Here is an 18782-nt window from a genome sequence, read left to right as displayed (position 1 = left end):
GGGTAGGGTCAATTATGGTCCTATGTCCGCCATAATTCAGAATTTAATTTCTGGAGACAAAAAACTGACTTATGCGAAAGTTTATCGCAATTGCTACATAATCAATGAATTTTTGACAGTTTGAACCTTTTTTACATAATATTCCAGGGGCACAATTGTATGGGGGCTATGAAGAATATTTTATATATTATATTTTATCCCTCTATCTATTTTTTTGTGGACGCTATCATGCCAACAACAGACGGACATTTGTATGTAGCTTGATCGTCTTAGAATATTACAAGGACTCAGAATATATATACTTTATTTGGTCTATGAACAATATTTCGATGTGTTACGCACCCCCTCTATTTTTTGATGGGGTTCTAAAAAAACACAAACGTTAATGTTTAGATCCAAAATGTCTACATGACATGATAATGAGGAATCATTTGCCATCAAAAATTGACTTTGACCAAAGATTAAGTTAACCATTTTTGAATATAAAGTGTCGATTAGGATTTATATAAATGTTTATAATGTATGTTGTTTATTTAAACCTTTATATACATTTTGGAAATTTAACTTTGTCATTAATTTGGAAAATAAAACATTATTATAAATTACATTTAATTAAGTTAAATATTATTTTACATGACATTTGTAAAATAGTTTTTACATTTATCAAAAGTATCTAACAGTTATTAAATGACATTTTAAGCATTACCTCTAAGGTGGCAATGCAAAATCTAACCGTAAGACTTTTGCCTTACCCCTAATACCCGCATGTCCATATTTTTCACATACTTAAATGCATTCTTAATGTCTGCTATTTAAAGATAATGTAAAATAAAATACATAAATACTTAAAAAAACAAGAAAATAACCCATAACATGACAATGACATACAAAAATAATGATTTGTTCAGGTACGAAAAAAAATTAAATGCAGCAGTTGGGCAGACAGAAGAAACAAAGTCGACTAACATGCTATGCTAGAAAGGTCTATATCTACCGACATGTAAAACCAACAATTTGACCCTCAAGCTGGGCTGTTGTTTGTGTTGCCATACAAACATACGATACATGTTGACAGAGAGATGCAGAAGGGACGTTTTTGTTATACTTTACTGGCAAATGGCCAAATTGAACTAAATGAAAAAATGTTAAAATATTTTTACAGAAAACTGTTTTCTTTTTTTTGCAAATATTTTTGTTTTATTTCATGAATTTATGTTGTCATATTTTTTTATGTTTATAAGAGTGTAAGAATGAAAGAAAAATAATAATGAAATTTACACGTATTTTGTGTTAAAAAAAAAATTATATTTCCTTAATAAAATACATATTTAAATTTTTGCTTTTGTTTAAAAACAAATATATTTCAATATTTATTTAAAAGTATTTTGTGAATCACTGAGTTTCATAATGACAAAAGAAAAAGTAATAATAATGCAGTAAAATTACTTCCTGCTATTGCCATTCAATGCATTTTCTTTGTAATTTAAAAAGTAAACTTTTATACCCTACACCACTCTAGTGAATCCGTCCGTCTGCCTGTCTGTCTGTCTGTCTGTCTGTCTGTCTGTCTGTCTGTCTGTCTATCTGTCTGTATTACTAAGCTCCTAGATGATCAGCCCAAATTTATATAAAAGACTGTTGGAAGTTTAAAAAAAATCCTAAAAATTTAAGTTTTACAAAAATAAATACAACTTTCAAAATAAAAACAAGTAAGAAAGAAAAGTCGGGCGTGGCCGACCATATGATACCCTACACCAGTTATGAATATTAAATGTGATTTATTTTTCATAATAAAACATTTATCTTCAATATTCCCTTGTTCCGATACATTTAAGCAATTTATGGATGAAAAACTAATTTTCTGAAAGAGGCTTTATATGGGGGCTAGGGGCAAATATGGACCAAGCCCGATAAAATTTTGCGAATATATTTATATTTACATAATATTTTATTGTGGTGAATTTCATCGGGATATTTGTGTTTAAAAGTTAATTTGGGACATTCAAGTAATTTTCTGAAGGGGACTTTGTATGGGAGCTAGGGTCAAATGGGGCCCGATCTTTATGAAATTTGGCAGGGTCATCAAGACTTCTATAAAACTTAGTTGTGCCCTAATTTATCGATATATCTGTATATTTAACATAATTATGAGCTCAGAAGCCCTTTTCGGGGGGTTCTGTTCTATGGGGGCTAGGTGAAATAATGGACCGATTTTAACCATTTTCAATAGGCTTTGTCCTTGGGTCAAATAAAACGTGCGTGCCAAATTTCATCCAATTATCTTGAAAATTGCGACCTGTACCTTGCGCACAAGGTTTACATGGACAGCCAGCCAGACGGACGGACATAGCTTAATCGACTCAGAAAACGATTCTAAGCCGATTGGTATACTTTAAGGTGGGTCTAGGACGAATATTTTTGTATGTTACAAACATCAGCACAAATCCAATATACCCTCCCCACTAAAGTGGTGTAGGGTATAACTATTTTTTTATTTCAACTTACGTCCCTTAAAATTTTGCAGAAAAGTATTACAAACTAAATTTTAACCCCCACACAAAGTGCAGATATTCAAAAGATATTCAAACATCTACAAGAACAACTTCTTTAATAAGCAAAACCAATTTCATTGATTAAGAAAATCAAAGAAAACAACACAGTTGAATTTTAAAACTGCCAAATAACCGGAAGTTACAATAGATAAAGCAACATCATCATTCATGAGCAGCATGCATAGCAACTAACATCAAATTTACAAAATATATTGTGGAATATATATTTTTTTACAACATCATAAACATTTATAATGTTTATTGTTTGCTGTTAATTTAGCTTAAAGTTATGTGGATGACGCATCATGAAAATATTGTTTGTCTTCTTTGGCAATAGTACTTTCATGAAAAACTACAACACGTTTGAATCTACAAAAAAAAATTACAAACTATCAGCCCAAGCAGCAGCCAGTTGTCGACAGTCTGGGTTAACCTAACAGTAGCAAGTGAGCTGAAGTAATATAAATATTTTTGTATGCAAAAAAAAATATATATATTATCGTATCCATGCTTTTGCATCAGGAAAATTCTTATATTCGAAAATATTCAGGTCAGTTTTTAAAAGAATGAACTCATGAGAGATAGAGGAACTGATCTTCAATTACACAGCCAAACAAAAACCCAGAGAAACTTAATGTTTTAAAAACCCTAATAAAATAATTATTTAAAAGTTCTGTCTTAAATATCGTATATATAAATGTTTATTTTGTTATTACTCTGGCTCTTGCACCAGTTAACGCAACATCAGCAAAAGAAGTATCTTCGCCTTCAGGCCCTATCACCACCACAACCAACGTCATCATATTATTATTAGTTTTTTCATTCTCAGCTACTGTTTACAAATTTATAGAATTTTTATGTTTTTTTTTTTTTTCCTCGAACATAAATATTTCTTCTGTTCTCTTCCTAAAGAATGCCATGGGGCATACAATATAAGTATGTGTGTATGTTGCAACAGCATCAATGCACTGACTGAATTTCATACACATGTGTAAACTTTTATAAATATACTACAGTAGTTTTGCAAAATCAACAATCATCAATAGGAAGAAGGAAAAATAATAAAGAAAATCTCGCCAAGAGTAGCAAAGTGGTGCAGGCAAGGGGATGGCAAAAAAAGAACAAAAATTAATTGTGTTATAAGCCGCTTGTGTTCTTTGTTAACAGTGCTACTTAAAATTTTTCTTACACGTTTTAAAAAATCCATTAACAGTTAGTCTAGCTAAGTTATGGATAATTTTCTTAGTACAAAATTGTTAAAAAAGTGATTTTCAGAAAGATGCTTTATAGGGGGGATAGACAAATATGAACCGATCCTAAAGAAATGTTTGGGGGGAATTTATGTTTACATAAAAGTTATTTATATCAAATTTAATTGTGATACCAGTATTTATAAGTGAATTATGGAGTTTAAGTCATTTTCTGAAGAAAGGTTTGTATGGGGACAAGGGTAAAATAAGGTCCAATCACAAACAAAAATCGGAATAAATGAGTTTTGTGATACTGTTGATTTTTGATATAATCTTGTTTGAACCATGAATCCTTCCGCTGAATCTTATGAGGGCCTTATTAAACCCTATCGCCTATATAAATAATCCTTTATAAAATCAGTTTAAGAAAAAGATAACTAACATTCCAGCAAAAAAAAAGGTAATTACTGGTAAAGAGCGAAGTAATTTGGATTTGTTATGGTCCGAAACAGCAAGTTCGTGGTTCAAGCCCTGCTGGATACCAATTATTTTTATACCCACACTACTTTAGTAACGAGCGTACATTGGATTTGTAACGCACAATAATATTAGTTCTAAACCCACCTACAAATCAATGTAGAATCATTTTCCGAGTCGAATTCTCAAACTCCAAATCGCAATTTTGAAGATAATTCAATGAAATTTGGTACATGATTTTCTATTGTCCCAGGGACGAAGCCTATTTAAAATGGTTTAGAACGATCCTTTATTTTACCTAGCTCCCATACAACTAAACCCCCAAATAGGACTTGTACACTTTGTAATCACACTACAGGTTGCAATATCGAAGAAAATTCAATGAAATTCCGTACATGATCTTCTATTGTCCCAGGGACAAGGTCTATTGAAAATGGTTTAGATCGGACCATTATTTCACATAGCCAACATACTATTGAACCTCCTGAATAGGGCTTTTGAGCTCATATATATGTTTAATATACTTGTATCTCGACAAAAAGCGCACAACTAAGTTTTATACTTGCATTTATGATCCTGCCGAATTTTGTAATGATCGAGCCTCACATGACCCTAGCTCTACACAAAAACCCCTTCAGAAAATGAGTTAAATATCCAAAATTCGCACAAAAAGGCTAATGTTGCAATGAAATTTAGGATAAATACATTTTACATAAACGTAAATCCATCCGCCAAATTTTATGGGGATCGGTACATATTTTTTGCTTTCTATGCTGATGACCTAAACGTCATATACATATGGGGAATTTCATGTCAAGTGACCCAACTCAAAAAAATCGATTTTAACGAAATTTGCACTATGGTTAGTACTATTGGATAGTAGGTCAGACACACATATAGTAGGTCGTCTCTATCGGTTAAGAACTGCCGGACTTAGAGGGTTTCAAAGTTGGATCTTTTGGTCATACAGGGTTTTATTCAAATGAATGTAACTTTTCGCCTATTGGTGATAGAGCTGAAAATTTGTGTCTGGCCTACTATTCCATAATACTAACCTTGGTACAAATTTCATCCAAATCGGAAGACATCGAATTTTAAAGTTGACACGAAATTCCCCATATGTAGTATGTACATATATCATTGTAACGGCCTCAGCTTCTACTTTCGAAATCCGTCGAGAAACTTAAAATCGATGGAGATGTAACTGTCTTATAAGTGCGAAAAAAACGGGTTTTTACCTGTATATAAAATTTTTAGAGGTGTTTGGCAAATTTCAAAAACCTTTGAGAGAGAGAGGGAGGGTTTTATTTGTCTTCATTTGGTAAATATTTACTCTGTACAAAATATTTTTCATTAGTCTGTAACACATACAAACATCGACACATGAATACGTAATACGCATAAACAAAAAGTACGAAAATGTTTATATGTCTGTATGTATAAATATATACACATACACGTGTTTTATATGTTTGCAAGTTTGTTTATTTATTTATACAGATTCTCCATATAAAATAGATTATATTTAGATAATATGTTGTACATTTAAGAAAATTTCTATTGAGTAAGTCATGGGAAAATTCAAGAAAATTTTAATTTTTTTTTAATATGTTTTAAATATTCGTGTTTTTTTTGCGTTCGTTTCGTAAAATTTCTTGGAAATTCGGATGTACAATTTATTTATAAATAAACAAATGAAACTACACAATTACGAGATAAATGTCTGATGACTAATCGTATTGCTTGGTGGTATTTTTGGCTAATAATCCCTTATTACTGTTTGTTAAAAAAAATAATGCAACAACACACACTTTGTTCCGGTAGAATACATAAATATTTCGGAAGTAGAATATATGAATTGTTCCGTTAAAACCAGGCCAAAAGGAAAATGTGAGTCATTTGAAAGAAATAAAATAATATTGGGGGCGCGTGTCATATAAAAACAATGTTTATTTAATATATGGATCGTAAAAATTAATGAGATAAAAATATGTATTAAATAGATGGTGGGAATATAAAAATTTGGAGAAAGTTTTGCAATTTGTAGGAAAAATCAAAATTTTGAAGAAGATTGTATTCAAAAATTATGTAGGACTTATTTTTCTTATCATTTAATTAAAATTTGTGAAAGCTACTGTCAACACAATCTTGTTGCACTTTTTTGTTATTTTTTGCAGAACATACTTTTTAATATAAAACACAATTTCTTGACATTCAATGCAACCAAGGAGTACATTGAACGAAAGTATAAAAACAATATAAAAGATATTAAGTAATTTTTCCTTGTGCGAGATAAAAAAATATTTTAATAAAAATTTATTATAAACGAAAAACAATCTTTTAATTTAAAAATAAAAACAAAGTAATAAAAAATTTCATGTTCGTATGAACTACTGAACACTGAGCTATTAAAGTTTTCGGTTATAGATGATGAAAATATGAAATCAATTTAGAGATAAAGAGCTATTATACTTAAACTACACCGGCTCAGCAGATTCAGAATCAGTAGCGGTGTCTTGGCATCGTATTATAAAAATTTAGTTCATTATATTAAAGCAGACGTCGGCGCTAGTATTGTTCTGACAACGAAAATTTTCGGCAAATTACATGTACACAACACGATCGCAGACGAACTTCTAAACAAGAGCATCAAAAATACAAATATTTTATTTAGTTGCTTGACAGCATTCAACAAAGCAGGCTGATGTCGCTTTGTTAAAGAAATTGCAAACACAACTTAAAAAAACAAAAACAACTTGCAAAAACAAGAGCATAATTTTCAAAAACAACATACACCCTAAATAATTTTCTAGAATGCATAACAATGAAAGTTAATAAGATCATTCTTATTTAATACTTTTTTGTATATTTTAATTTGAAATGTTGTTTCTATCTGATGAAATTATTATTCTTATGTACATTGACTACATTTTGTTAATAAATATTAGCATTTTACAGTAATGCAATTTAATCTTCAAAATTAAAAATGACCAAATATTTTTTTCAGTGCAATTTCATTGAAAAAATGCCAACAGTGTGAGTGTAGTGGTGATTTTTTTATCTGCCTCTCTATACGCCGGTATATGTATTAAAGTCAAGCTTTTGGTCTAATCTGCAAACATACATTTGATAATGAATCGTCCAAGAACATTTGTCTATGAAACTGCTTAAGGAGGCAATAATCAATGATGGATTCTGTGAACAATAAACCGAAATTTGTACACCCAACAGCTCAAAGTTAATGTCCAATTTTTTACACTGTGAAAACTTGTAATGACAGTCACAAAATCTCCATTATAAAATATACGTTTCAAATTCTACTAAAATCCTTAATAAGCAGCATTTAAGTTCCCGATTGGAGCTGAATAAAGAGATTCTGTGTAGTATCTGATCATATTAACCCATTGCAAATTTTTTTAAGGGATCATACTATACCATCTCTCAACTCTTTAAAGCCCTATTCTTTTGTAATATTTACGAAAATTTCATAAATATTACGAAAAAGTCTCTAAACTCTTTAAAGCCAATTATTGTTAAGATGAAGGTTATCTACATATACACAATTTATCCTATAAAAAATCAAAACTACATTTTTCATCATATTTACGAAACTTTCATAAATAATACGAAAAAATTAATTTAAGTCAGATTTTGTTTGAAATTTATCTTAAATATTATTAACTTTAGTCAAATGTAAGCCAGTAATGAGCGTTAAAATCATTTTCTGAAGGGGACCTTATATGGGGGGTAGGGTCAATTATGGACCGATCCACATAAAAATTTGGTAGAGTGGTTTTGGCTTGAAAGTGACTTACTTATGTCAAATTCCATCGCTATACTCGTATTTTTAAGCCTTATATAAGGGGTAGGGTCAATTATGGACCTATCCACATAAAATATGGTAGAGAGATTTTGGCTATTAAGGCACTTACCTAAATTTCATCGCTATAGTCTTATTTTTAAGCGTTAAAGTAACTTTCTAAAGGGGACCTTATATAGGAGGTAAGGTCAATTATGGACCGATCTTTATAAAATTTGGTAGGGAGATTTTGGGTCACACGAAACTTATTTATGTTGAATTTCATCGCTATACTTACACTTTTAAAAAATATATGTCCGTTAAGGCTGTTTTTATGGGGTCCACTTGAATGGGGGCTATCGGAAATCGTGGACCAATATTGCCCATTTTCAATACCAAACAAACCTTACCTATGGAGAATATTTGTGGAAAATTTCAACCGTCGGACTCTATAGTGTTTTCAACTGACAGACTGAAGGACATGGCTAGATCGCCATAGAATTTAATAAGGACCCAGAATATATATACTGGTGTGGGTCTATGACCAATATTTCGATGTGTTACAGGCGGAATGACAAAATCAATATAACCACATCTTTTTTAATGGTGGGTATAAAAATTCATATTAAGGAAATTATTCTAGTCAATGAAAACAGTTCATAGTATTTATGAATATTTCGTAAAATTCACTATTTTTTTTCTAATTATACACAATTATTTTTCTTTATACTAATTTCGTACAAAAGAATTTCATATTGCGAAATATTTTGTACAATGTACGACAGTTTTAGTGTTTATTTGACAGGGAATATTTTCAGTGTGGTCATTCAACAAAGCAGGAACACATTAGTACAAGTTAAAACCAAACTATACATATGGGATTACAATAGGTTTAAGCATAAAATCTAAAAGGGAACCGCAATGTGTGCGGCACTATTAATAAATTTTCTAAGAAAATATTATATTTTTATGTTACTTTTGTGATTTTTTCTTTAAAGGTTATTTGTAACTAAAATACATTCAATACTTCAAGAGGAGAAACCTACTTTGTTGTAAGTAACAAAACTATAAAAGAAAAAAAAATACATGCTCTCATTCAATAACTAACACACCTAAGAATCAACACAGAAATATAGTTAAAAGCACTCATCATCATGGTTCTTGTTTTATTTTATAGTCATTGTCATCATATTCTTCCTTCGTCAAGTGTTTAATGACAAAATGCGTAAATTGTGTCAAGAAAATACATAACAGGCATTGTTTTTCATCATCATCGTCGTCGAAGAAGCATATTATGACGCTGTCGTAGACGTACTCGATAACTAATATCAATTCTCTGTCATATTAATAGAGTACGAGTGAGAGTGACATGTACTTACTTGTATTGATTCTATTTTATTTAAGAGATTTTTTTGTCAAACTATTTTTATGTTGCAAAAAAAAAGATATATTTAAGTGTTTTGTTTATTTTGTTGGGTTTTTGTTTTTCTTTGCAACGAACGCCTTGAAATAGTTTTTGATGACTTTGGTCAGGTTGTTGTCTCTTAAAGGCGTTGTCAAGGTGTCATTAATATGTTTTTTTTTATATATTGTATTTAAAGGTGATTGATTTCAGTTTCCCTTGGTATAGGAAATATTTGAAAATATACATAAATAGAGTGTTAGATGTCAAAGTTTAGGAGAAACTTCTTGTATTGAGTTTCATGAGAAGAAGAACAAATTTTGAAATTTTGAGAATATTGAAATCTTTTTACACTTATAAAAAATGTGTACATTTATTTTCTCGATTTTCAATGATTATAAAATTTTTTTAAATTTCCGATAATTATAGAAAAATTTCGAAAAATTCATTGGTAAATCTTTGGTGTTAATCATAACATAAAGCAAAACTGTTACAAAATTTCTTATGCAAAATTTAATAAAATTGATAATTATATATTTTTGTATTGTATAATATCCCGAAAACTCTACACTTCCTAAAACAATATTTGTAATTTTAAAAAACTTTTTTTTATTTAAATGAGTCATGGTATTTCATAAGCTATCTAAATACTTCCTATTTTATTAACACAACATGCCTATAAGGCAGCCAAACAGGCAACGAAATAGACAGGCAGACAAATAGCTAGACAGACGACCAACCTACCTATAAAACCGAAATAAAACTTCACATCATAATTACGAAAATTATCTAAACGTATATTTTGCTACTTGTCAACGTGCAATAAAAAAAAAGAAGAAAAAGAAATGAAAACTCTAACACTCACATACAAATACACTTTAAATTAATGGGCCAATATGAAACACTCTTAAAAAATACACACTTAAAATTTGAGTTTGTATATTTCAGTTTTGAGGATAATTATGTTCACAAAAAATGTGTAATATTTCACATATTCAGAAAAAAAAACACGCAAACACTTCACAAAAAACAGAAGAAGAAAGATTGAAAAACATGAATGAAATTTAAAATTTAGACACTTAAGAAAAAAGCGCTAAATTTTACACTCAATTATATTACTTTGTACTCTGCAATATTTGCTGTGAGAAATTATTTCTAACACGATAAATGTTATGTTGGCTACTACTGGTGCCATTGGGGAAAATGAATAAATATGAGCTATTAAATTTTGTAATATGTATTTTTAATTTAATATAATATAAATGGAGGCATATTTATAGGGAAAACACTTATCTTGCCCGTAGTCCCCGAAAAGTATATAAATGCTCTGTTTTTATTACATTCCAAAACGATATTGCCATGCTTGTCCTTCAGTCTGTCAGACCTCATGTCCAGGGAAACCAAAATTGAACATTTGAAACGAATTTTGGCATCGATTTGTTAGCGCATATTTTGGCCATAAGTGCATAATTTTACATGATTTGATTGTAATAGCATATTTAAGGCATATTTCGAGTTTTCAAAATCTATTTTTAGGTTTTTAACGCATATTTTAAAATTTATTTTTTGTTGTTATTTTCATTTAATTCTAAACTGTTTTCTACTGATTTTGTTGTTTGCAACAGTGTAAGTTTAAAAAGTATGATTTACAATTGCAGAGAGATATGTGTTGGGGATTGTATTTTAGTCTTCGTGGGTCTTAACTAACTAACTAACTAACTAACTAACTAACTAACTAACTAACTAAACGAAACTAAAACGACAACTAACGAGAAAAAAAAAAACTAAACGAACAAACTAACTAGAAAACGAACTACTAAACTAACTAACTAAACAACGAACTAACTAACGAACGAACTAAACGAACGAACTAAACAACAACGAACGAACTGAATAACGAAACGAACTAACAACTAACTAACTACAACTAAAACGAACTAAACGAACTAACAACTAAACTAACGAACTAACTAACAAAACTAATAACTACTAACGAACTAAAACTAACAACTAAACGAACGAACTAAACGAACTAACTAAAACAACAACTAACTAACGAACGAAAACGAACGAACGAACGAACGAACGAACGAACGAACGAAACGAACGAACTAACGAACGAACGAGATAGAACGAACGACGAACGAACGACGAACGAACGAACGAACGAACGAACGAACAAACGAACAAAACGAACAAACGAACGAACGAACAAACGAACAAACGAACGAACGAACGAAACGAACGAACGAACGAACGAACGAACGAACAACGAACGAACGAAACGAACGAACGAACGAACGAACGAACGAACGAAAACTAACGAACGAACGAACGAACGAACGAACGAACGAACAAACGAAACTAAAACTAACTAACTAACTAACTAAACTAACGAACTAACTAACTAACTAACGAAACTACTAACTAACTAACTAACTAATAACTAACTAACAAAACTAACTAACTAACTAACTAAAACTAACTAAACTAACTTACTTACTAACTAACCCAGCTAAAAAAGATCATATATCATTATATATGGATCATATATGGACCATGGTGATATATGATCATGTCATATATGGATACATGATCATGTCATATATGTACAGTGTACACATATATCATATATGAAAAAATTTTCCATATATGGATATGTATGAAAGTATATGAATATATATGGAAATAAGTGAACATATATGGAGATTATGCCCAATTCCACCAATTTTCGGATATGAACATATATGACAATATATGCTTCATATATGAATTCATATATGATCTATACATAATCTTTTTTTGCTGGGAACCCAAGTTCGGGTTCTGTAGCGGCAATTTTTTTTTTAAACTACTTTTAAATTCCCTATTTGTAACAACTTATTTCAGTGCTTATATGTAAGCGAATCAATTGTTTGTTTATTGTACACAAAGAAAATTAAAAAAAATTAAAATTGTCAAGAAAATTTATTTTTTTCAATATAATATTATGAAATATGTACTTTTTTATTACGTGTGGCACATAAATGTGCAAATGGAGCTAATATGTTTTGAATGCACGTAAGTACATTATAGCCACCTAAAAGTTTCCTTGGATTTTCTTAAGCACTTGAGAGACTTTTCGTTCGATTTTGTCATTCACTTAAGATTGCTTATTCACATTATAGTTGGGCCTTAAAATTTTACGAAACTTAACGAAACTCTCTTAAGTACATTATAGTTTGTCACATACGTTTTATATGTGTTCGCATGGTTGCTTATGCTGACTTCAGTTTATGTAAGCATATTATAGTTAGGCCTTTAGGCCTTTATGTACATATACATATGTATATATGTAAGTACAAAAACTAAAAATTCGAAAAAGAAACAACATATTTTTAAAAAGTTCACTACGAAAAAACATACGAAAAGATTTTTCTCTGGTATTTAAAACAGAAATAAATGAAATAAAATTCAAATGCTGAAGATAAATGGGATAGAAAGTGTGAAAAATGCTTAAGATAACATTCAACTGCAAGTGTAGAGGAAGAAAAATGTGCGTGTATTATTACAAACATTAACATATTAAATTCTACTACATCATTTTCACTAATAGAATCCAGAATATCTTTTTAACATTTTTTAAAGTTTTCTTATTGCAGAAGCTTATTATTCTCAGGAATTTAAAAATTACAATGAATGAAAATTAATGTGAATGAAAACATCTGTTTCATTTACTGCTTCATATCGAAAAGCATTTAGATTTAATTTTTTTTTTTGGTTTGCGGTCGTATATAAAAATCGTCTTAGATACACTTTTCCCGTTTATTTTAGGAATGAAAAATGCTTTTTTGTATGGTTGACTTTTTAGTTGTTTATAATGGGAAAACATTGTACCATCGACAAACATATTAAAAATCTATTATTTCTTAAATTTTCAATATTGTTTTTTCTTCTAATATTTTTGTTTATTTTTACTTTTTTGTTTATAATTTTTTTCTATTGGTTATTGATGGCTACTTTGTTGTGCGTTTGACGTCAAAGTATCATCAAACCATCGCAACACAACCTTAAATACATACATATTTTTTCATTATTTATAATACAAAAAAAAAAACGTATAAGTGGATTATTTGGAAATATTTAATACAGAGCAAAAATATAAAACAAATCAGTTTTTAAAAGTTAAATAAAAAATTAATTAAACGGATATAAAAATAGAAAAAAACATTTACTACGACGAGTTTATTTTGGTTTATTATTTATTGTTCCAAACAAAATTTTCTTAATCAATTCACACCTACAAGCGATTATCTACACGTGATTTCACCTTAGACTAATTAAAATAGATTATATAAATTCCACTTAATTTAAATACCCTTTAGCAGGTCTTTCTTATTTAGAGACGACATTCCCTCTTAAATTCTTTGAAAGTTATTTATTTGTATAATAAATTCTGTGAAAATTGGGTTAATTTCGTATTTGTTTCAAATACTTTTAGTTTGTCACACCCATTAGAAATCAGCTGGGGAACATTTAATTGGCGTTCAAGATTGATCATATTGGCCCAATTCCAAAATTTAAATGATTTTTTCTTTCACATGACAAATTGTTTCAAAAGTTCGATAAATTTAAGTGATGAATTAAATTTTTCATTTTCTTAGGCATCACTAATGATAAGGTTCAATGGTCTTTTATCTAATAAAATAAAAGTTTCTATTAAGAAAGTTATTATCTTTAATTGTAAAATTATTTTATGATTAAAAGTTTTTTTTCTTAAATGACACAAAAATTAAAGAAAAACCGTTTAAGGAAACTTTACTAAAAGGAACTAAACTAAAACTGAAATAGAACTGATTACAACTGAACTAAAAGAAACTGAACTAGAACTGAACGAGAACTGAACTAGAACTGAACTAGAACTGAACTAGGAACTGAACTAGAACTGACTAGAACTGAACTAGACTGAACTAAACTGACTATAACTGACTAAACTGAACTAGAACTGAACTAGAACTGAACTAGAACTGAACTAGAACTGAACTAGAACTGAACGAGAAATGAACTAGAAACTGAACTAGAACTGAACTAGAACTGAACTAGAACTGAACTAGAAAATGACTAGAATCTGACTAGAACTGAACTAGACTGAACTAGAACTGAACTAGAACTGAACTAGAACTAAACTAGAACTGAACTAGAACTGAACTAGAACTGAACTAGAACTGAACTAGAACTGAACTAGAACTGAACTAGAACTGAACTAGAACTGAACTAGAACTGAACTAGAACTGAACTAGAACTGAACTAGAACTGAAACTAGAACTGAACTAGAACTGAACTAGAACTGAACTAGAACTGAACTAGAACCTGAAACTAGAACTGAACTAGAAGCTGAACTAGAACTGAACTAGAACTGAACTAGAACTGAACTAGAACTGAACTAGAACTGAACTAGAACTGAACTAGAACTGAACTAGAACTGAACTAGAACTGAACTAGAACTGAACTAGAACTGAACTAGAACTGAACTAGAACTGAACTAGAACTGAACTAGAACTGAACTAGAACTGAACATAGAACTGAACTAGAACTGAACTAGAACTGAACTAGAACTGAACTAGAACTGAACTAGAACTGAACTAGAACTGAACTAGAACTGAACTAGAACTGAACTAGAACTGAACTAGAACTGAACTAGAACTGAACTAGAACTGAACTAGAACTGAACTAGAACTGAACTAGAACTGAACTAGAACTGAACTAGAACTGAACTAGAACTGAACTAGAACTGAACTAGAACTGAACTAGAACTGAACTAGAACTGAACTAGAACTGAACTAGAACTGAACTAGAACTGAACTAGAACTGAACTAGAACTGAACTAGAACTGAACTAGAACTGAACTAGAACTGAACTAGAACTGAACTAGAACTGAACTAGAACTGAACTAGAACTGAACTAGAACTGAACTAGAACTGAACTAGAACTGAACTAGAACTGAACTAGAACTGAACTAGAACTGAACTAGAACTGAACTAGAACTGAACTAGAACTGAACTAGAACTGAACTAGAACTGAACTAGAACTGAACTAGAACTGAACTAGAACTGAACTAGAACTGAACTAGAACTGAACTAGAACTGAACTAGAACTGAACTAGAACTGAACTAGAACTGAACTAGAACTGAACTAGAACTGAACTAGAACTGAACTAGAACTGAACTAGAACTGAACTAGAACTGAACTAGAACTGAACTAGAACTGAACTAACTAGAACTGAACTAGAACTGAACTAGAACTGAACTAGAACTGAACTAGAACTGAACTAGAACTGAACTAGAACTGAACTAGAACTGAACTAGAACTGAACTAGAACTGAACTAGAACTGAACTAGAACTGAACTAGAACTGAACTAGAACTGAACTAGAACTGAACTAGAACTGAACTAGAACTGAACTAGAACTGAACTAGAACTGAACTAGAACTGAACTAGAATTGAACTAGAACTGAACTAGAATTGAACTAAAACTGAACTAGAATTAGGCTAGCTAAAATAATGGACCGATTTTAACGTTTTTAAATAGGTCCTTGGGACAAGAGAAAAATAAGTGCTAAATTTTATCAAATTATTTTGAAGGAAATGATGAAACAGTCATAGCTTAGCCGACTCAGAAAATTATTCTGAACCGATTGTAGTGTAGGGTATACAAATAATAAACAGTTGTTCGAAAATAATGTATTTCATGAATTATTTGTTTCAGTTTTTTTTTTAGATAAAAGCCAAGAGATATAAAATTTCATTACCACATTTATACATAGTACTTAGATGTTAGTGCAAATTTAAAATTTTCCTGAACTTTTCATTCTACGTAGAATACAATACACATATTTATAAGTATATAATAACTAGAATAGTCTATGAATATAGTTAAGTCAAGTTAACTTAGTTGTTGTAGTGTTTTTCATTTTGAGGTTTCTTGTTTGTAACTTTCAGTAACCACAAATCCAATGAATACATTTCATGCACCTTGTAACATTCAACACTTTGTAATCGTAACATTTTATTTATTTTTTGTTAGTTTATTTTTCTATTCTATTTTCGAAGGAATTCTTTTTAACTTTTTAGCAAAAAATTCTTTTAATGGAATTTATTCTTTTGAATTTATGTTGGTTCAGTTGAATGCATTAGCGGTGAGGTGCAAGAGAATATTGGAAAATTGTAGCGTTGATAGTTAGTTGACAGTTATTTTTAGTTTTAATGTTTGTTTACGAATGTGGAAAACTTTCAAGAATTTATTTATGAAAAATGGTTTTTGGAAAATATAATCTTATTGATTAGCACAGAAAAGTTTAATAGAAATATTTGTTTTTAAAAACTAAAGAATTTTATTTAAAATAAATACAACTATTATGTAAAATATTTAGGTACACACTCGTATGTATGATGTATTAATATTTCCATAATTTAAAATTGCGTAGAAACATTTTAATTTAATATCAGTTTTATTCAAGTACAAGCAAAACAACTAATTAATTTAGAATTTTTATGGAAAGTCTTCAAATGTCTGCTGATGACATTTTCCATTAAAGTTTTGCTATATACTTTAATATAAAAAAGATAAAGTAAAACTTTCCTGTCATGTTCTTTTACATGACTAACAGAAACCTAAAGTTTAAATAAAAAAATATATGAACTACAACCTTAAAACATTTTAACAAATGTTTCCTTTGCGTCTATTTAACCATCAATTTAAATTAAATAAAAAATGAAAAATCTCATCACATCAAATATTTAAATAAAAAAAGAAAATAATTGTACATACCTGCCAGTAGCACACTATTGTTATTTTTATTGTCATGATCAACTGGTATGGATGAGACACGTTCGGCACGTAGACAAGCAACAGTTGTACCAGGACGACCATTTTTACCGGATGCTGTCAATTCTACTGTCATATCCATTGATTTCTGTAATACCGCATCCATGCGTATAAAGCCTTCAGCTAAAGTTTTATAACCCAATATGGTGCGTGATTTGTATTTTTTGCGTCTTTGCAACAAGATGACCAGTCTGTGGGGATAATGATGTTGATGAAAGGAGAAGAAAGGCAAATTGTAACCATAACGTGTACTATGAGTTTAGTTATATTTTTAATTTTTTTGTATTTTTTTTATTTAAAATTTTTGTTTTCATAGTTGTTGGCACATATTGATTTTAAGAAAATATACCCAGATATTAAGTAGTCGAATTTTCGTTGATTTATTTGATTGGAGAAATTTCCAAAAAAGAAATAAATTTATATAAAATAAGGAAGATAGTACCTATAATTTGAAAAAATATTCGAAAAAAATATCAGGACATGTCATTTGAAATGATTGATGTCATGTTAACTGAGAAGAAATTGAATAAGAAAAAAGGTAAAAATTGAAGAGAAACTGAACGAAAATAAAGGGAAATTAACTACAATTGAATTAGAAATAAACTAGAATCTAACTAATACGTAACTACAAATGTACCGGAGATGGAACTAAACAAGAACTGAACTAGAACTGAACTAGAACTGAACTAGAACTGAACTAGAACTGAACTAGAACTGAACTAGAACTGAACTAGAACTGAACTAGAACTGAACTAGAACTGAACTAGAACTGAACTAGAACTGAACTAGAACTGAACTAGAACTGAACTAGAACTGAACTAGAACTGAACTAGAACTGAACTAGAACTGAACTAGAACTGAACTAGAACTGAACTAGAACTGAACTAGAACTGAACTAGAACTGAACTAGAACTGAACTAGAACTGAACTAGAACTGAACTAGAACTGAACTAGAACTGAACTAGAACTGAACTAGAACTGAACTAGAACTGAACTAGAACTGAACTAGAACTGAACTAGAACTGAACTAGAACTGAACTAGAACTGAACTAGAACTGAACTAGAACTGAACTAGAACTGAACTAGAACTGAACTAGAACTGAACTAGAACTGAACTAGAACTGAACTAGAACTGAACTAGAACTGAACTAGAACTGAACTAGAACTGAACTAGAACTGAACTAGAACTGAACTAGAACTGAACTAGACTAGAACTGAACTAGAACTGAACTAGAACTGAACTAGAACTGAACTAGAACTGAACTAGAACTGAACTAGAACTGAACTAGAACTGAACTAGAACTGAACTAGAACTGAACTAGAACTGAACTAGAACTGAACTAGAACTGAACTAGAACTAGAACTGAACTAGAACTGAACTAGAACTGAACTAGAACTGAACTAGAACTGAACTAGAACTGAACTAGAACTGAACTAGAACTGAACTAGAACTGAACTAGAACTGAACTAGAACTGAACTAGAACTGAACTAGAACTGA

The 18782-nt window shown here is 30.0% G+C and overlaps 1 protein-coding gene across 1 annotated transcript in view; it reads right to left on the bottom strand.

Annotated features, from left to right (window-relative positions):
* Positions 1 to 18782, bottom strand: part of LOC119605718 (phosphofurin acidic cluster sorting protein 2) — a 54064-nt gene that overhangs the window by 33270 nt on the left and 2012 nt on the right. Inside the window, 1 exon segment of the mRNA XM_037958995.1 lies at positions 17227 to 17534. Coding sequence (XP_037814923.1) covers positions 17227 to 17534 — 308 coding nt within the window.

Source organism: Lucilia sericata, unplaced genomic scaffold (assembly GCF_015586225.1).
Source record: "Lucilia sericata isolate MDLA Ls3-8-SP2 unplaced genomic scaffold, ASM1558622v1 Contig000512F_arrow, whole genome shotgun sequence".
NCBI lineage: Eukaryota > Metazoa > Arthropoda > Insecta > Diptera > Calliphoridae > Lucilia > Lucilia sericata.
Note: the sequence above shows the minus strand (reverse complement) of the source record. Positions and strands in the feature narration are given on the sequence as shown.